This window comes from Canis lupus, chromosome 10 (assembly GCF_011100685.1).
Source record: "Canis lupus familiaris isolate Mischka breed German Shepherd chromosome 10, alternate assembly UU_Cfam_GSD_1.0, whole genome shotgun sequence".
In the NCBI taxonomy this organism is placed as follows: Eukaryota; Metazoa; Chordata; class Mammalia; order Carnivora; family Canidae; genus Canis; species Canis lupus.
The window spans coordinates 14,115,714-14,136,625 of NC_049231.1; the positions used below are offsets into that span (position 1 = coordinate 14,115,714).

The 20,912-nt window shown below is 45.7% G+C and overlaps 1 protein-coding gene across 1 annotated transcript in view; it reads left to right on the forward strand.

Annotated features, from left to right (window-relative positions):
- The first annotated feature begins 605 nt into the window (after positions 1-605).
- TRHDE (thyrotropin releasing hormone degrading enzyme) overlaps positions 606-20,912 on the forward strand; it is a 371,687-nt gene continuing 351,380 nt past the window's right edge. Inside the window, 2 exon segments of the mRNA XM_038550024.1 lie at positions 606-1,510; positions 14,288-14,561. Of these exon segments, the coding sequence (XP_038405952.1) occupies positions 606-1,510; positions 14,288-14,561 (1,179 nt within the window).

Consider the following 20,912-nt stretch of genomic DNA (forward strand, 5'->3'; position numbering starts at 1 on the left):
GGGGCAGCGGCCGCCTGACGGGGACGGCCCGGCCGGGCCCCGGGCGCTCACCTGCCTCCTCCGGAGCTCGGGGCCGCGGTGCGCCCTCCCCGCCGCCGCCTGGAGCGCCCGGGGAGCGGGTGCGGGCGGCGGCTGCGGCGCGCACAGCCCGGGCGGCGGGTGCATGGCCGGGGCGTCCCCCCGCCCCCGTCCCCCGTCCCCCTCCTCCCGCCGCCGCCGCCGCCGCCGCCGCCGCTCCTGCTCCGCCCGGAGGACCGAGCGCCGCGGCGGGCGCGGGGAGCGGGAGCGGAAGCCCTAAGTTCCCGGCGCGGCTCCCCGCCCCCGGCCGCCCAGGCCCCGCCGGAAGGCGCCCGCGGGAAGCCGCTGGGGAGGCGCGCGCGGGGGCCGGCGAGCCCGGGGGGCGGGGGCCGCGCGAGTAGCGCTCCCCAACTTGGGCGCGTCCGGGGCGCGCGGGGGGCGCGCGGGGGGCGCCCGAGGGGAGCCGGCGCGGCGTCGCGGCCCCCGGCCCGCCTGCGCTCTCGGATGCCGGCCCGGGCGGCTCGGCCGCGGGGGGTGCCGGGGGGGGCGGGGGCGGAGGAGGAGGAGGAGGAGGAGGAGGCTGTGTGATGGCCCTGGACGGCGCGCGGGGGGCGCGAGACGAGGAGAGCAGAGAGAAGAAGAAGAAAAAGAAGAGGAGGAAGAAGGAGGAGGAGGAGGAAGGGGAGGAGGAGGAGGAGGGGGCCGAGGCCGGCGGCTCGCCGTCCGCGGCCACCATGGGGGACGGGGACGCGGGCGGCCGGGGGCTGGCGGGGGCGCGGCCCCGGGGCACGGAGCGCCCCTCGGCGGTGCACGGGCGGCTGGTGCTGGCCTTCGCCGTGTGCATCGTGGCGCTGCTGGCGGTCACCGCGCTCGCCGTGCTGCTCAGCCTGCGCTTCGACGGGTGCGGGCCGGGCGCCCCCGGCGGCGCCCCCGGCCTCCCTGCGCGCGGCGGCAACGCCAGCCTCCCGGGGCCCGCGCGGCGCGACCCGCAGGCGGGCGGGGAGGCCAGCACCCCCGGGGCCCCGGCCGCGCGGCCGCCGTCGGACGCGGAGCGGGAGCGGGAGCGGGAGCGGGAGCGGGAGCGGGGGCCCGAGCGCGAGCCCGAGCGCGAGCACCCCTGGACGCACCTGCGCCTGCCGGGCCACCTCAAGCCGCTGCACTACAACCTGATGCTCACCGCCTTCATGGACAACTTCACCTTCTCCGGGGAGGTCAACGTGGAGATCGCGTGCACCAACCGCACCCGCTACGTCGTGCTGCACGCCTCCCGCGTGGCCGTGGACAAGGTGCAGCTGGCCGAGGACCGCGCGGCCGGGGCCGTGCCCGTGGCCGGCTTCTTCCTCTACCCGCAGACCCAGGTCCTGGTGGTGGTGCTCAACCGCAGCCTGGACGCGCACCGCAACTACAACCTGAAGGTCGTCTACAGCGCGCTCATCGAGAACGAGCTGCTGGGCTTCTTCCGCAGCTCCTACGTGCTCCACGGGGAGAGGAGGTAGGACGGAGGCGGCGCCCCGGGCCGCCCCACCCAGCCCGGCTGCTCGGACGCGCGCACGCCCGCCCCGGGGACCCCGCGGACCCCCGGTCCTCCGGGAGATGGGGGGGGCAGGACGCGAAGGTGGGGGCTGGGGCGGTCACCTCCCCCCACGGCCCGACACAGCCCCGCAGCCCCAGGGCGCGCAGCGGTGCTTCGAGGGTGCAGGTGTGCGATGGGAGCCATGCATGCCCCCGGGGCCTCAGAAGCCTGCCAGGAGGCCGTCGAGGGAAGCTACGGGAGGGCCCGAGGCTGGGGGTGCAGCCCAGCCAGGTAGGGTGTCGGTGCAGGGCGGCCAGGCAGGTAGGGTGTCGGTACAGGGAGACCAGGCAGGTAGGGTGTCTGTGCAGGGTGATTAGGCAGGTAGGGTGGCTGTGCAGGGCAACCAGGCAAGTAGGGTGTCTGTGCAGGGCAACCAGCCAGGTAGGGTGTCCATGCAGGGCGACCAGCCAGGTAGGGTGTCTGTGCATGGCAACTAACCAGGTAAGGTGTCCGTGCAGGGAGACCAGCCAGGTAAGGTGTTAGTGCAGGGCAACCAGCCAGGTAGGGTGTCGGTGCAGGGAGACCAGCCAGGTAGGGTGTCTGTGCAGGGAGACTAGGCAGGTAGGGTGGCTGTGCAGGGCGACCAGCCAGGTAAGGTGCCAGTGCAGGGCAACCAGACAAGTAGGGTGTCTGTGCAGGGCAACCAGCCAGGTAGGGTGTCTGTGCAGGGCGACTAGCCAAGTAGGGTGTCCATGCACGGCAACCAGCCAGGTACGGTGTCCGTGCAGGGAGACCAGCCAGGCAGGGTGTCAGTGCAGGGCGACCAGGCAGGTAGGGTGTCCATGCAGGGCGACCAGCCAGGCAAGGTGTCCGTGCAGGGCGACCAGGCAGGTGTCTGTGCAGGGCGACCAGCCAGGCAGGGTGTCCGTGCACGGGATGTCCTGCACTGTGCTGGTGGCCAGCGACCAGCTGACAGTGAGCTTTGGCTGCCTGAAGTTTCCCCAGACTGGAAGTTGAGATTGGGAGCAGGGAGCGCAGGTCCAGGGAACAGACCCAGGGGGAGGGCGACAGGGGCCCCCGGGGGACCCAGGACCAGGGAGGAATGTCGTTGCAGGGGCTGCTAACACTCTCCACGCAGAGTGACTCTGGCTTTTTGTTGATGTTGTTGTTGTTGTAGTTGTTGAGTTACTGCCCCTGGGAACAACTCCGGGGTTGGAAAGGGGGAAAGCTAGCCGTCAGCATCCGGAGCCTCGTTAGCGAGGCCCTCGGATGCTTCTGTAGATTTGGGGGTATTTTATGCTGTTTTACTGAGAGGCTTGTGGGGCTTTTCGCCGCTTGTTTAGAGCGCAGGTTTCAGAGCCCAGCAGAAGCGGGTTCGAATCCCAGATGCAGCGCCAGCCGGGCAGCGGCTGGGAGGGGCTGATGAGGCTGTTGGGGGCCCGGAGGGGGCCGCCTCTAGCGCTTGGCTGGCAAAACGTATTGACTCAGTCCCCAGAGAGCCTTGCGTGGAAGGGGCTCCCGACACCTCCTGTCTTACAGGTAGGGAAACGGAGGCACAGAGAAGCCAAGTAGTTGCTCACATAGGGAGCCCACAAAGCAGGGATTTAGATCCACCCAGCTCGGCTTCGGAGCCCATGCTTTTAGTTTTGACTTGGTGACAGTAATAGTAGTGGCATCCTCACAGGGTTGTCGTGGGTGTCCACGGGCGCTGACCTGCCCTGGAAGTGCTTCCTGCTAGCTGTTAGGGGTGCCCCGGGTGGTCGCCTCTGGAGCACAGTGCTGAATGAATAAGCAGGGGACTCTTCCCTTTGCCCTCACCCATTGCATTTAAAATAACTTGGATTAATGCAACAGCTATAGGGCCAGCAAACAACCGAAAGGGACTTAAAAAAGAAATCCACGACCTTAGAGGTAGAGGCAGGTGGGAGGTTAGCGATGATGCCCCTGGGAGAGCCTCTCTTGTTCTCAAATGATTTTCACAACAGCAGAGCCCCAGGCTTCTAAGGGGGTGCCCCCCACCACCCGCCCCGTGCCTGCCATCCGCAGGCTTATCAGCGGAGACGTGGGTCTCCGACTTTGGTTTTCCGATGCACCAGGGCTCATGGTGTCTGGAAACTTCCAGAAGTTGTTCCTGTACGGGAGGCTGGGCCATTTCAGCGAGGTGCGGAGACCTCGGTTCTAGGCTTTAGAGAGAGCCGTGCAGCAGCTCAGCTGCGTCCCCGGCGCTTCCCTGGCTGTGTGACGCCGGCCAAAGCCTGCTAGGAGTGAGCGTGTGAATTATGCACTTTCAAACTCCTGCGATCAGACGTGGACGATTGAAACCCTCTGCCACCGCTTCTTCCAATGTGTCCTAAACAATACAGAATAAATATATATATATTTAAGACCCACGGTCTTATCAGATATGGGGGAAAAGGCAGAGAAGGCAAATTTGCATGTTGTGTTGGGAAACAAGCTTATGTGAAAATGTCAATAGTGGGAGTTTGCATATCACTGACAAATCTTGCTCTGGCGAAATGAGTGCTTCCAACAAATCCTATTTTTCTTTTTTTTTGAGGCATGCCAAAATATATTTGTTGGAACTGAGTTTGTTTTGGTCAGTGTGTTCGAATTAACAGGACTCTTAAAAAGACCAGATGTTTCTGCTTGACCCGTAACTGATTTCTTGTAGCCCTAGTGCATGTTTGTGTCCAAACTCTCCTTTAGTTTTCTCCCAAAGATGTAAATGACTTGGTTATAAGTTTAACCTGGGGCACATGTGGCTGCACTCTGCATCTCAATAGAAAATCAGCATTCAGTACTTCTGGAAATATCAGCACGGTTTTGTTTCTAAACAGCATCTTAGAGAAAGTCCTTGTTTCTCTTTAGTTTTTTTTTTTTTTGTTGTTGTTGTTTTGTTTTTGTTTTTGTTTTTTTCCCCTTCGAAACTAGAGCGAATATGATAATTTCTCGAGTGTTTCTAACTGGAGTTGAAATGGCCAAGGAAATCTCTGTTCACAATTATGTAAACGTGGACATGTATTCATTTGTTTATTTTTATTCTTTTAAAAAAGATTCTACTTACTTATTTGAGAGAGAGAGGTAGAGGGAGAGAGAGAGAGAGAGCACAAGTAGGGGGGAGAGGGAGAAGGTTCCTCGCTGAGCAGTGGGGCCAATTTCTGGGATCCTGACCTAAGCTGAGGGCAGACACTTAACCCACTGAGCCACCCAGGTGCCCCTAAATCTTTTTTTTTAAAGATTTATTTATTTATTCATGATAGACATAGAGAGAGAGAGAGAGGCAGAGACACAGGCAGAGGCAGAAGCAGGCTCCACGCCGGGAGCCCGACGCGAGACTCGATCCCGGGACCCCAGGATCAGCCCTGGGCTGAAGGGAGGCTCCAAACCGCTGAGCCACCCAGGGATCCCCATCCTTTTTTTTTTTTTTTTTTTTAACTGTTGTCGTTACTATGGCTACTTGGATAATTTTTTTTTTTTTTTTTTTTTTTTTTTAACATACCAATGTCAGGAGCTCAGTCAGGTTTGGACTTTGGTGATGATTTCTTCCCCAAAATGCACTGTAAATTTGATACTTTAAAACGCACTTTCCAAGAGGACGAGGATGTAAATCCCCAACTTTCATCGGATTAATGAGTAAATATCTTGGTGTTTAGTGAGTTGTAATTTTTGCCAAGCTAATCATCGGATAGCTTTTGTCATAGACACACATATTCCTTCCGCCAGGGGGGCGTCAGGGGGAGCAACTGGAAACACTTACAAGAGCAGCACCGATCCGGTCCACCTTACTCAGGCTGTGTGGAGACAGCTGGTTAACACCCAGTCAGTCTGATTCTTTGGTTTACTCCCCGGAGGTGTGAGAAAGAACTTGGGTGAGGGGTGCCTGGCTGGCTCAGCGGTTGAGCATCTGCCTCTGGCTCGGGGCGTGATCCCGTAGCCGCAGGATCGAGTCCCCCATCGGGCTCCCTGCATGGAGCCTGCTTCCCCCTCTGCCTGTGTCTCTGCCTGTCTCTGTGTGTCTCTCATGAATAAATAAATAAAATCTTAAAAAAAAAAAAAGAACTTGGGTGGACGCAGGAAAATCAGATTTCACTGTTGCTATGAACTGTGAGCCCCGGAAGATGTAAGAGCCCCCCCCTAGGCATGGGATGAGGCCTGGTTTTGTCCTCCAGGGAACCTTTCCTGCTCCCGTCCTGCACTGGAGGAAGGGGGAGGACAGGCTCGCCCTCCGAGCCCAAGGCTCCTCTCCCTGCAGTGGCTCCCAGGAAATTCACCACTTGTTGAATATTGCAAATAAGTAAATTCTCTTGCGTGTGAGGTGATCACACCCCACAGTGAATCAGCTCCGTCATTTCCCCCTCAGGTTGGTGCATAGCAGACAGACGATAAGGGTGTGTATTTATGCCATAGTACCCTAAAGTAGCCCATACTTGCTTAGGATTAGGTGTATGTTCATCTACCTGAAGTAATTGCTACTTTCGGGGAGCCAGATGGCAAGCATACCCATGTTCAAAGTAGGGTGCCTTAATTTAGAACCAGATGGTTGGATTGAAAGAGGAAATTTACTCAAAGTAAATGAATATTTATATTTTATCCACTTTCAAAAGGGAGACTGTTTTTTGTTGCTTTTTGCTTTTTTTTGGACAAACTTTGATTGGGTCCATAACATGCCACAGTCACAGAAGAGGAGATGGAAATGGGTGGGCTTTTTCTATAAAGGATTATTGAAAGAGAGACCGTGATCTCCTAGTAAAATGGGAAAATAACATTGTGGCTCTCCAAGAGAATTGCAAAGAACTCTTTTGCAAAAAAAAAAAAAAAAAGAAAAAAAAAAGAAAAAAAAAAACCTTGTGGAGAGAAGAGAGGATTTTCTGGATCTGCGTTTGATCTTCTATGGTATTAGTGTATATGGCTTGATGCCTTGTACCTTTCTGGTCTGAATTAATAATCATGATATTTAAAAAAAGCTAGAAAACCACCACATTGCTGGTATACGGGAAGCAGCCTCATTTGCCGCATTCACGCTGGTGAGGCAGTATCTTCACACGACCAAGTTAGAGTTCATGTCTTTTTGCTCCTCTATGGAAGCCTCTGAACCGAAAAATTTGCAAGAACCATTTATTTCTATGAAAACTTCTTCTTCTTCTTTTTTAAAATTTTATTTAAAATAAAATTTTTATTTTTATATATTTTTTAATTTTATTTTTAATTTTATTTTTTTAGGATTCCTTAGTGGACTTAGCTCATTGTTTTCCCGACAGGCACACATGACCATGTGGCCCAGACTGAGTCCATCCAGTGCTGGATTTGGGTCCCAATTCAGAATGCTACCAGGAACCCACATCTAGAAAATAGTCTTAAAAAAGCCTTGATTAGTTAATAATGGGTGATGACTCATTGAGGTAGGAAAATCCAGACCATGGGTGTTTGGTCTTGCCATGTTTTCCGTGGTGCCATCTGATTCGATGACCTGGGACGGTGATACACTCTATATTCCTCTCAAAGACTTGGATTAGTTTGCCGGTGGTTTTCTTTGTACAAAGTAGGCGGGCCGGCTCCAAATCTCTTTCAGACAAAGGTGGACCTTGTGCCTTGTTTGGTCTGCAAAGCATGTTTATCTCCTCAAACCAGTTCTCACCATTGGGTATGGGGACGGGCTTGAGGGTGATGGTTTAGGTTGGCTGAGGATGGGGACATTTGTCCTTGTGATGGCAAGAATAAGACTCCCTTCTTTGCGCACAGCCTCCAGGAATGATATTAAAGGGGCAAGGAAGGAAGGATTGATGTTTAGGGCATTTTTCATGGTGGGTAAGGCTGTTCCCCTTGCCCCCATCCTTCTCCCTCCAGCCGGCGGTGACCATCATCATCGTCAAAATCGTCCACGTCATTTTGGTTATCCGCGTGTCCTTTAACGCGCTTTCAGATTCGCAGCGGTGGCCGGGTCCCCTCCCCCCCAAGTTTCTCAAAGTCCCGTGTCGCCCTGCTTGTTGCTGCTGGAGGCCGGATGCTCTCTCCGCAGCCAGGGCCTCCCCACTTGCCACGTGGAACTCTGGCGAATATAAGAGGAAACATGCTGCCCGCTCTCGGTTTCCTGGCCGATCCTGAGGGACCCCACGCGGCCAGAGGGTCTGATGGTGTCGGGAAGAAGGTGGGCAGGGTGAGGCCCCCCCCGCCCACCGCCCTGGCTCAGCTGTCCTGCCTCCCCCATTTCTGAATAAATGAGTGGCTGCGTGGCTCAGGGAGCTCCAGCTCTGGTTTTCCAGGGATAGGGTGAGCGGCTTCCTCCCACCCCACCCCTGTGTTCACTCGCGGGGGAACGTTTTAATGTAATTATTCACATCTTTCCTTATGACTATACAGCTGGAAAAAAAAAGAAAAAAAGACTCCGGGGATGGGTAGACAAAGAATGGAGTTCAAAGGTGACCCCTCTTGGTCACTTTTGTTACCTTGTAAGAATAGGGCCCAGCCACTTGGGTTGTGCTGTTAGATGGAAAAGCAGGTGCGTGCGTAGGGTATTCCGGGACGCAGGATCCAGCTGCCGGGCCCAGGTCCTGCCTCTGCCCCTTGACCCTGGCCAGATTTCCTGGCTGTTCTGTGCCTGGTACCCTCACCTGGAAAATGGGGATAATGAAACCCTGTGTCATAGGGTCATGGTGAGGATCACGAGTTAGGTGGTAAAGCCCTTAGAGCCTCATGTGCCCGTCGGTGAACTCGCTTGGGGGCATCAATATCATTATATGACTCAGAGGCAGGGTGTCCACTGGTTGTGTTGGGGCCAGGTCCCGTAGGGCCAGGATTCCCGCCCCGGGCGCTCTGCTTGCCAGCCAGCTGGTGGGTGGTGGTGGCTGTGGACGTCCCTTCTGGTGCTCTTGGTTCTGCCCCATGAGCCCAGTACAGACGGGGGAGGGGAAGCAGGGCCTTGGCACCTGAGGAGGAGGGTGCAGCGGCGAGGACACCTGCGCCGGGGGCGGGGGGCCGGTGAGGCCAGCAGGTGCACAGCTCTCCTCATCGCACTGCTCTTGGCCGGGGTGAGGATAGCAGAGACCGGGGCCTTCTGTCCCCTGGAGGCCAGCGCAGCAAGTGCCAAGAGGAGGGCACCCTAGTCATCAGCTGCTGTTCCAAGACTTCCCCGGAGTCCTGACGGCGGCCGTACTTTATGATGCTTACTTGGGATGCTCTGCCTCCTCCTGATACTCAACAAATGAACCTCAGACACTAGTTTATTTATTTTTACGAGAACCCAATATCACGGCCTGCAAAGGTAATCGTGGCGCCTTCCTGATACTCTTCATCAATGGTGGTCAAGCACTCAGGACTCAATTTTGATAAGAGTATTTAGTACACAAGGAGGGAAACAATTATGAATATTGTGCTCTGTTTTTATAACACGATTATTCACATATGCACCACTTCCTACATACATATTGCTGGCATTATTGCATTATGTTTTTAGTCTACTAGAATGGTTATTTAAAAAAAATAGATTACACGCTTGCGTGTAGCACTGAATATTCAGCAGGAGCACTTTTCTTCTGAAATGGCAGAGGTTTAATGACTCATTGAAGTACATAAAAACACACAGTCTAAACAACGGCCCGTTTGGGCTTAAAACGTTTTGAGTAATAGTTTGCATTTTGATCAACAGCCTTAACTTTAAACGGGACACGTGTAACTTCCATGACCTTGCACCTGCGTCCATCTCCTGCAAACAGTTGAATAGTAACTAGATGTTTCGATTGGGACTTTTCTTTAGATTTGGGGAGTTTTTATCAACAGTCTGAACCTATTGCAACACCAGGCAAATCACAGTAGCAACAGAGGGAAGTCCAGAGGCCCTTGGTCACCACTGTGTGTGTGGCATGCATACATGTGGCCCAAATGGAAACCTCTGGAGTAGGGCGTGCCTTTTGTGAGGTTCTCTGGGTTTGGGTGGGCTCCACCGTGAAAAGGCGTGAATCAATCTGAATGCTAACAGGGTCATGCAAATGTTGTTGTTGCTTTTTTTTTTTTCTCTGCCTATTTTAACTTTATGAAAAGGCAAACTGAAAATAATGGAACAGAAATTGTTTTGCATCACATACAGTAATTTGTTGGCAATATCAACCGACGTTAATGCATTACTTCTGCTGGATCTTATCATAATGACTTGACACAAGTAGCTTGCCTGGTGAACTTCCGCAGAAATAAGAAGAAATCAATTCTCGGTATCCTTCAGAGGCAACGCAGAGCTGAACGCTCTCCTTCTTAGCTCAACCAAAATGTCAAATGGGCAAGTTGTTAAGAAATAAAGTAATTTATTTTAGATGGAAGAGAATTAAAATACATGTATATTATTTATATTTTTCTAGTTATGCTGGAGTGACATTCTCGGAATGGCACTTGTAGGATGTCACTTTTGGAAGTGGCATTTTTTTTTTATGGTAATGGGGAGATTCATTAAAAGATTAAAATGATTTTGTTTGAAAAAAGCAGGAGAAAAACAGAAAACGAAATACTTGTCCCTATTACCTTCTGCCTCCTGCTGTTTTATATTTACTTCTCCCTGCATTTACATGTGTATGTCGTATCCATACCGTATAGTAAAATGTTTTCTATTTTTAATTGATTTTTTTTTTTTTTTTGGTATTTCTTCTATCTGGTGTCTTGCTACCACCTGCAACTCACTGCGGCCTTACTTAAAACCCAAATTCAATATTTTCCATTCCAAGTCACCTTGTTTAGGGGCCTCTTTGATGGTTTTAATGACAGTCAACAGAAAAGAAGTCTCTCTTCCACCAATTGGAGGCAATCTTAACATACATAAAACCAAGACAGAATTGTATCTTGGAAATGCAAGGGACGCTGTAGCCTGTTGGGGGAACAGAGCCTCGACCTCGGTCTCTTTATGAGATAGGGGAGTATCGAGGGTGAGAGAGATGTTAGGGATGGGCCCCCAGTGCTGAGACCTGACCCAGCCAGCATGCAGGAGAACAGACTTCATACCAACTGAATAAGCGAGTTAATTTTTTCTTTAAAGGGTTGTTTCTCTTAGGCTTCTTCCTCCATGAAGCCTCTTGAGCTCCAGAGGCAGGTGCTTCTCAACTGGGTGAATTGCCCCCCCACCCTCCTCCCCACCCAGGGTTGCAAAGCCAGGCTGGGGAGGGCTACCGGCACCTAGTGGAAGGGCCCCCGGGGATGCTGCTGAGCACCCTGCCGTGCACAGGCAGCCCCCAACAAAGAACAGTTGTCCAACCTAAAATGTCAGTGGTCCCGAGACTGAGAAGCCTCTTTTTGGGAGGTGGTAGTTTCTTCCTACATCTTCCTCTTTGGCCACGGCTTTTTGTATAATACCTGTTTAGATATTTATTTAATTCCTTTTATTAAGAGTATAAACTCCTCGAGGGAAGGAAGCATATATATTTATCTTTTTCTCCTCAGCATCGAACACTCAAGGACGATGATTAAGAGAAACATGTTATTACAAGAGCTTGTGGTAAAAAGCTGTTTAGCGGTAGCGTAATTTAATATTTGAAAAATCTCATCAAATTCAGGGAATATTTTATTTCTCAATTTTGTTCAGTTATAGGATCTTGGGCTTGGAAAAGACCTAAAAAGTAATCTAGTCCGACCGCTCTTCTTTACCAAGGGACTTCTTTTGATTTCCTAAATACCGAATTGAAATTCAATTGCAATCGTCCTCAGTTGCCAGACTGTGAAATTGGTATTTTCTCATTTAGACATTATCAGAATATATGGTGGCCCTCTGTGCATAGATATATACTGTGTGTGTGAATTCATTAGGAATATTAATTGCAGAAAAAGACACTAGATGGTCTTTATATTCCCTTCAACCCTGAGAATCAGTGACTTAAATTGGTAGCTTTACCAACATATTTACTTACTATGTAAGGCAAAAAGAGACTGAACAGCATGACTCTTCTATATAAATATTTGGTTTATTAATTTCTCATTAACCCAGAGGTAATCTTCTACATCTAATAAATTCCCACCCATTAATTACTGAATGCCAAAGACACCTTTGATTTTTACTTAGTGACTCATACATTCTAATTGCAACCCTTCTGTTGAACTCTTACAGAACTTTCCCCACAATAGGATGAGTTGTCTACTTTATGACCTTAAGGACAAAAGTGGTTATATGTTAAAAAAAAAATCCTACCATGTACCTAATACAGTGAAAAACTCACACACAGCAGATGACATCTGTTCTGTGGTGGAGCTGGAGTTCTGATAACTTGAAAGTTAAAAAGGAACACTTTTTCCCCCATCTGTGGAATCCTGTGGGTAACTTTTAAACAGCTCAGGAAAGAAATATCAAGCTCAGTGGGCATTTCTATTAATAAGATGGAAAGATGAGATTCAAAAACATTATGAAAGACAGAAGCAAATGAAGAGAAAATTGTAAGTGGGTTCATTTTAGCTAAAAAGCACTGATATTTGATTAAACAAAACTATATGACTCTCAATAGAAAACCATAAGGGAAAATATTACCATGGTCCTGGCACGTTTGGAAAAAAAGAACCTTTTATTACCAATAGTCAAACTAAAATGTTGTTTATAAATTATGGCTAAAGGTTATTTTACTGTTCTTGAAATATAACTACTTTTTACTCAGATGCAGAAAATGTGACTTCCAGATTCAGCTTTGCACTAATTGCTGGTGTCACTTTGGACAAATCACTTAACCCTACTGGAACCATTTTTCATCTTAGAAGTTTATGAGAGCCGGACAATTTGTTTCTAAGATTGCTTCCAACTTTAGCCTCATATTTGTCTGAAGATTTGTAGTTAAAACTTCTTTCCCATATATTATGTCATTTTATCATCTCCACAGCTTTGGAAGGAAGGGCTAGGACGCATTATTATTTTCCTTCTACTAATGGAAAAATAGGCTCAGGCAGTTACCCAAGCCTGGTATGTAGCAACCCACTACCATTTCTAAGATAATTTGCCCCAAATCCTCTTTCTGAGAGTTAAGTATATAATTCATCTTTAGAATGTCTTATTTTTCTCTATTTCAAAATTAACTTTTAAAAAAGCAGACTCTCAACGATAAATGTAGGCTTCATAGTGTTAAAAAGGTATAAACATTTACATCTGATGGTTTGAGCCAGGGATAGCCAATAAGATTCAATGCACATGTCAACTCCTATTGATTGGTGGTAGCTGCCTGAAGTGCTATGCTGAGAATAATTTTGAGACCGGGTTTGGGCTCAGTGGGAAAGTGTGCCACGTTAGATTAACCGTGAGCACCGTGGATGATGGAGAGGGGAGTGGTGGCAGGACTACTTATGGGGGAAAGAGCCTTTTAAAGAAAGGACTTCAGCACTCAGTAATGTTTTCTGAGGGGTCTGGTGTTGACTTGCCTTATATCGAGTTTTGTGACTAGTGTTATCAGAAAAGTTTAATTGATCTGTGTCACGAATGTTATCATAAATCATGGCTTCTTTTGCAAGGTAGGACAGTGTCCTTAAAGTACCTAGTTTGAGTATTCTCATTCGTAACCCTAACCATGAAAGAATATAGAGGTTGCGTCTTATTAGAGTTTTAATGAGATGCAACTTTGCAGTTTGATCTGAAAACCTGAGGGCACTGGATATAGCTTATATAGGTATGTACACATATATGCACATTGACATGCTTATTATATGGATATTTATTTTATGAATTTGCATGTATTATATTAACAGAATACCGAATTTATAATTTATGTAATAAATATATATTAGGAGTCGTAAAAACCAAGAGTCTCTGGATTCTTCAATATAAACATGTGTTAAATCATTCCAAGAAATGGGACGCCTGGGTGGCTCAGTGGTTGGGCACCTGCCTTTGGCTCAAGGGGTGATCCTGGGATCGAGTCCCACGTCGGGGTCCCTGGAGGGAGCCTGCTTCTCCCTCTGCCTGTGTCTCTGCCTCTCTCTCGTGTCTGTGTCTTTCACGAATAAATAAATAAATCTTAAAAAAAAATCATTCCGATAAAGGCTAAAGATGTTGTGAATCAGTGGCTGCCCTTTATTAACTGCCTGATGGTTGCTCTTCATCTTTCGCAGTGATACGTTCTTTATATCCTTTTTCTCCCACTAAGCTTTACAGTACTTTTTAAAAGTTAGGCTTGATTATTTCCTTTCAAGCAACGAACACCCAAGCCTTAGGGAAATATAGTAATCATTCAGGGTGAAACAACTGAGAATGTTGTAAAGCCAGAATTTAGACCAACTTTTGTCAGGTTTCAAAGTCCTTAACAAAATCAGCCCATGTCTAGCTAAAATTTGAGGGCACAGGTGTTTCCCACTGGTGATCTATATTCTGCATGTATTTGATGACGACTTTTGGATTTTAGTTTCCCTGTCGTTACTTGTACACCTTTAGAGGAGAAAGTGGGGAAAGTGGGGGCGTACCAAAAAGGAGAACTATTATTTTCCAGTATTTACCAATAGGATGCCACTGAGTTGTTTCTCGGTAGTGAGTTTTTGTTTGTTTGTTTGTTTGTTTATTTATTTATTTATTTGTATTAAGCACTGGTCTGGGTTTAGAGAATTTCCTTTATTGAGATAGAGACTCCCTTCGAAGAATTTTTATTGTTGGGGATATATATGTATATAAATTATTCTTTCATGCTCTTCATGTACTGAAGTTCGGTTCAAAAAAAGTACTTTGTGATTTGGAAAAATATATTATCAGCAGAAGCATGTAAAATGGTCATAACTTAACTCAAGCTGTAAATGTAATTCAGAATGTCCTTTTCTTTTTTCCAGATTCCTCGGTGTTACGCAGTTTTCACCCACACATGCCAGAAAGGCATTTCCTTGTTTTGACGAGCCAATCTACAAGGCCACTTTCAAAATTAGCATCAAGCATCAAGCAACCTATTTATCTTTATCGAATATGCCAGTGGAAACTTCCGTGTTTGAGGAAGATGGATGGGTTACGGATCACTTTTCACAGACCCCTCTCATGTCTACATATTATTTAGCCTGGGCGATTTGCAACTTCACATACAGAGAAACTACCACCAAGAGTGGGGTTGCAGTAAGTATTTTAAATATGTTTTTAGATAATGTACACACTGTACAGTCATCTGATTTCTGGATTAACCATGAGTTGTTTTTATCTTCTTCTAGTCTTATGTGGCTAAATTTTTTTGCTAACCCTTGGGAAGGGTCAGACTCTTCTGGTCTCAAGACTCTAACAAAACTGTTTTATTCATGCCCAGCCCTCTTGTCCCTTTCGCCACCTCCCCCGCCATCCCAGTCCCTCTTGATCTTCAGAGTATTTTTAAAACACCTGTCGTCTACTTGGCACGTTGCTTTTTGTTTATATGCCTGGGAAAGCTGTTTCTTTTTATTGTGAAATATTTCATGTAAAGAATAATATAATAAACTCCACAAACCTACTAGCCAGCTATAGAGAATCTAAACGTTTTACCGTCTTTGCTCTAGTGTAACTTAGTTTTTGAGAAAGTAATACATAGTGGGTAGAGTCGAAGCCCTCTGTGTACACCCATCTGATCTCATCACCTTGCCTCTTCCTTTAGAGATGACTACTGTTCTGAATTTGATGTTTGCCATTTCTATGCATATTATCATACAATTGTCATGTATGTATATATATATATTTCTACAATAGATGCCGTGCTTTAAAATCTCATGTGTTTTATATTATAGATATCATTCTGCACCTTATTTTTATTTCATTTTAGTTTTTGCGTAAAATTATGTTTTTGTGGTTTATCTGAATAGAATGGGTTGAGCGAAACATTTTAATTTTTCTGATTTTGAAAGATTAACGACAATGCTCGGTGAACATTTTTGTTCACAAGTTCTTCCGTCCATGTGCTAGAATTTCTAAAGGGTATAACACTTCTCTTAGCCCGTAACACCCAACTGCGTAGAGATGTGTTCTTAGGGGAGCATGATATATAGGAAGCCTGAGAAGTCATGCTCTGCATTCGATTTATAATAAGAATCAATTGAACTGTCTGTGACAACTATCATCTGTGACAGCATGGTGTTCTAAGCATTTTTTGCATGCTGTTGGATTGCACTAGTCAGGCCAGGTCAGGCCATGCTGAGTTAACAACTTCCTCATCATTTCAATGGCTTACACAATAAATACACATCTGTTTTAAGTTTTATGTCACCCCTAGAGCAAAGTATTGATTCTGTTTTTCTAGATGAATAAAGTAAATTGAGGTTTAAAGAGATTAGGTAACTTACCCAAAGTCAAAAAGTAAACAAACGGTAGAGCTGCAAGACAAACTTTTGTTGGTGTGATCCCAAATTTTGGGCTTTCTCTCCCCATGTACCCTGGGAACTCTGTTTCATCATTTTAGCTGTATGTCTGTAGAAGAATTCAAGTAATAATTCTCCCCATCCAGTGGCCATCATATTTAGTGTTGCTCGAATGTAAAAAGGAATTAATAGAAATCTATATTCTTGTTCTGTAGGAAGTTCATAGGTCTATAACAACCTAAATTTTGAAAAATAGTTCTAGATAAGTAAATTTTTCTCAGTGTTACTTTCGATTTAAATCACTGCAGGACCTATTTAAAAAAATAAAATATGCTTGCATAAAAAATTAATGCCACTATTGAAGAACTGTGTACAGTGAATTAATCTACATAATCATTAAAATTAGGTTCTTATTGCTGGCTGTAGAGGGCCAGAAAACATTTTACTCTTCTCAACTTATTTGATATGTTGAATTCCTCTGATGTTTGTTGATGTCTCCTATGGAAACTTCAAGTTTATTGAACTTTAACACTTCAATACATGTTGGGCCACACACAGAAAAGGAATACCAAGACATCTCATTTACTTTGACGTCTTCAAAAGTTGATGACTGGCTTGCTGTGCGTCAACTTGTAGCATAGGGCACACTGGTACTGTTTTTGTTTGTTTGTTTTGTTTTTTAGTAGGTTTTCTTTAAAGCATCTTTAAAGTGTTCTCAGCCCTATACAATTAAGCTTGTTGCTAAGTGACCCATATTTAAAACCAGACATGCTCTAATTATTTAGATGTGACTTTTATTAGAGTTAAGAATCCAAGTAATTAGTAAACATTTTAAAAATCCTACTTAATAATTTTTATGTAGAAAAGATAAGACATGCTACCAGAGAACATCGAAAGGTCAACTGAAATAAAATCTTGGGTTTTATAATCTAAAAATACTAAGGATAATAAAAAGGAAAACAAAATTGCCACTGGGAGCCCTTATTTATCAACTGCGGAAACACAGTTTAAAGCTGGTTCTTTTTCTCAGTCACCCCTTGGATATCCAATCTATTTTATTTTCATTGCCTTTTCTCTTTATTACTGGTGAGGAGCACATAGGAATCACATTTCTGAACTCTTAACAGCTGGAAGGAGTGGAAGTTTAGCTTTAGGATCTTGGGTGTGAAACAGTCATGTGAAGTCTAGGTGGTCATTTTGGATCAGAAGCTGACGCAGTTTTCTTTGAGATGTGAGAGTGTAGCTAGAGTAGCTTCTTAATAATTTACAGCTGAATGGTAACAGTGCCTCAAATGTGTGTATTTGAAGCATCATCATTTACTTCTCAAGTTTTCTATACTTTGCAAGGCACTATCCTAAGTAATTTGGTTAAAAAAAGAAACTCTAAGATGCTTCTAGTACAGCGATTGCATGTGCGTATTTCAGATGAATCCAAGCTGGCAGATGTATTTTGTTGACCCATCCCTAAAATAGCTTAATATTTTTGTAATTAATTGTCGATATTTAGAAATTGAGAGAGTGCACATAAAATTATGTATTTCTGGCTTCTCTTAAAATTGGGAAGATCTTGTCACATTGGGCTCACATTCCCACTTAGCAATAATTGTTCACTTATTTATTCCTTCAATAAATATTTACTGATTGTCAGGTATTTGTCTAGGCTTTGGTGATATAGCAGCAAACAAACAACAATGTTCCTGCCCTCAGGAAACTTGCATTCTAATGAGGAGAGAGTGACAATAAGCAAATAAATGTATTATCAGGTGGTAATATTTGCTATGGAGAAAATCAGTGTGCTATGACTGGGTGGTGACTGACCCATTTACCTGGGGCATTTGCTTCCTAGTGTAACCTCACCCAGACCACGTTTTTCTTTTGTACCACGTCAACTCACTGCTGTGTATTACCTGCTTTCATTCTGTAGGCCTTTGGATTTTCAACCCTTATCTAGGGACATAATTCAAGAGGGTAGCCGAGGAATATGCATCAGAGAAGCAATAAATTCACTCATTGTGTATTAGTAATATGTTCACTAATTGGGAAATGCAAGTTATAGAAAATAAGTTCAAGACTGTTTAGAAGAGGGAGAAATTGCTAAGGTTGGAGTCTTATGATGAGCTTCGTGGAGGAGATGGGATTTAATATGACCCTGAGTGATAATTTGGTCTTAGAAAGGCAGATGATGTGTGCATATAATTCTTGGTGGGAAATGTTACTAAGAAAAGACAAAGAGATAGGGATATCTATGGGATGTCTACGGGAGATAGCGTATGGTTATTATAATCATAAACATCATTGCTTCTCCTGCATTCTGATGGTTACAAGTAAGTCACTAACCATGGTTCTGATTTGCTGGGGGAGGGCATATATCCCACCTCTTGATAGGGAGTGTCAGCAAATTTGTGGACATGTTTTTAAATCAATACATCTTTTCTCGGACCACAAATTATTTATATTCATCTCATGTATAGAGTACACTCGCCAAGAGGTCTCACTACTTTGTGACATCAGACTGAAGTCTGAGATCCAGGATCTCACCATCTAATTTAGGTCTAGGTGCAGATGAGACTATTTGGGTTTGGTTTCTTGGACATGGTTTTTCTTGCTCTGAAGACCTTTTAACTAAAGAGACATGTTTTCTATCTTCTCTCCCTCAACAGACAATGGCGAGGTGGGAATATGATTTTTTCAATAGGACTTCTTATTCAAGAATGGAGAAAATGGGAGGACATAGCAGTCACTGGCCCATAGCAGTTCTGAAACCCAACTGGGCACGTATTGGCAATTTTAAGATTATGGCTTAGTGCTGTTCCCTGTGAGTTATCCTTCCTATCACTTGGCCCCATCGGCTCTTAGTTTTGCTTTTTAAGGCATCTTTTCTTTTGTAATTAAAAATTAGTTTGTGTTTGCAATTGAATAGCCTTCTCAGCTTGTTTCCTATCAGTAAAAAATTAGGGGTCTGAAGGCTTATTTTTATTTTTATGTTTTGCATTGGCTCCATTGCTTTGAGTCCAAACAGGTACAGTTATTTTTTAAAAAAACTTGAGGGCAGCCCAGGAGGCTCAGCGGTTTAGTGCCACCTTTGGCCCAGGGCATGATCCTGGAGACCCGGGATTGAGTCCCATGTTGGGTTCCTTGCATGGGGCCTGCTTCTCCCTCTGCCTGTGTCTCTGCCTCTCTCTCTCTCTCTCTGTGTGTGTCTCTCATGAATTAATAAATAAAATCTTAAAAAAAAGTAAAAAAACTTGACTTTTTGTGTCAAGTTATATCTATTCCAAGACAAAACCATGGATCTCTTTAATATGAGCCTTTGTGTATTTTGAGGCTTTGCAGAATAATGCTCATACCACTCTTAGATGCTCTATTACTGAACAGAGAAGGTTTATAAGACACACCCTTAAGATTCTTAGAAAACCTTTTGTCTGTTTGAAAAGGTTTGAAGGGCATCATTTTAAAAGTGTTTAAAGTCTTGACAGTTCCTGAAGTTGCGTCCCTGGCTTTATCTTTAGCTCATCTTTTCCTGACAGTGACCTGTATATTTTATCCCTGAGTCTGATTCTTACTTTGAGAGTCTTTTGCCATCTGGAGAGGCTAGGAAGGAGAAAGAGTTTTCATTTCCAGCTCAGTATGTCCTATTCCAAATTTTGCTTGGAAACTGGACAGTTTGTTCTTAGGCTCATCTCTCCTGTTTTGGATTTTTTTTCTGACCAGAAAGAAGGTGCTGTGGCACATTCCATGTTCTGCTTGAAAGTCTTCTGAGCTAGAACATACAGTTTAATAGTTCTCTTTCTTGTTTTCCATAGCATTAGAGATAGCAGTATTGCCAGACTTGCTTCTACTTTGTGACAGAGGACCTCTTTCCTTCAGCTTTCAATACCATTTACCTTAATATCCATCAAGCTGTCACCAACAGCTTCCTTAAAGCCCCTGAATCTTCTGATACAAGGTCCCTCAAGGATCATTTACTGTTACCCACAGTTCAATCTCAAAGCCAGTGTCTCATGTTTTAAGCCTTTTGCTATGACAGTGCCCTGCTTCCAGGTACTGAAGTTGGTCCCAATTGATCTTGCTAAATTAGAAATCACTTTGAAACTTAGCAATAAAAAATAACCATTTCTTATGCTGGCAGATCCTGTGCATCATGAATATGGGCAGCACAGAGCTGGGGAGGACTCTGCTCTACAGTGTCTCAGGTGGAAGGGCTTGACTGTAGTAATGACTTGACACCTAGGGGCCAGAATCATCTGGAGGCATCTTTACTAAGCATCTTTGCTTGTTGTTGGCTGTTTCTGGCCCCTCAGTCGAGGCTCTCATCTGGAGAGATGGTCTCTCCATGTGGCCCAAGCTACCTTGTAGCATGGTGGCCTACAGTTGTCAGACTTGTTCCTGGTGGGCCTCCAAAGGTGAGTGTACCCAGGGGTTTACACTGCCTGTTCAGTTTATTATAAATGGTTAAGTAGATTATATTAGTCACTATCTTTTTCTTCTCTTTCTTTTAGCAAGGAATAGCTATCTTGCCTAGCCTAAGAAGTTAAACAGTGTCACTTCTAGTGCACTGTATTAGTAGCAAACTTAGGTTGGCCCAGATTCTAGCAAAGGGAACATAGACCCCATCTTGCAATAAGAATAGTGTCAAAGGCTTTGCAGACTTGTTTGAAACCAACACTGCTATATGTATTATAGAAGATTATATTTATAGAATCATTAGCACAGTGCCCGACACATTGTACTCACTCTGATGATGACAAATAAATTGGTAATGTATTCAGGAATCCTAGAGGGGAGTAAGGATATATAAGTTTGAGAGGTATATGGAAACTAGATTGTGAAAGAGCTTAATGCCTGGCTAAGTGTTAAGATTTTGTTCAGTTAACAATAAGAACCACTGAAAATGTAAAAACTGGAGTCTTGACCTGTTTAATTTTTATAATCTGCCTGAGAAAAGCATGGAAAATATGTGGACATGAGGAGAGTGGGGTTAGGGGCTCATTTACCTAAGAAACTATGAACTAGAGTAGTTATAAATAGATAGGGTAGTATAGATATGAAAGGCATTTTAAAGGAAGGATTTTTTTAAAGGACTTGGTGAGGGACACAACATAAGGATAAGTAAACATTGGGGAAGCAGAAGAGCAGTCAAGAATGTGAC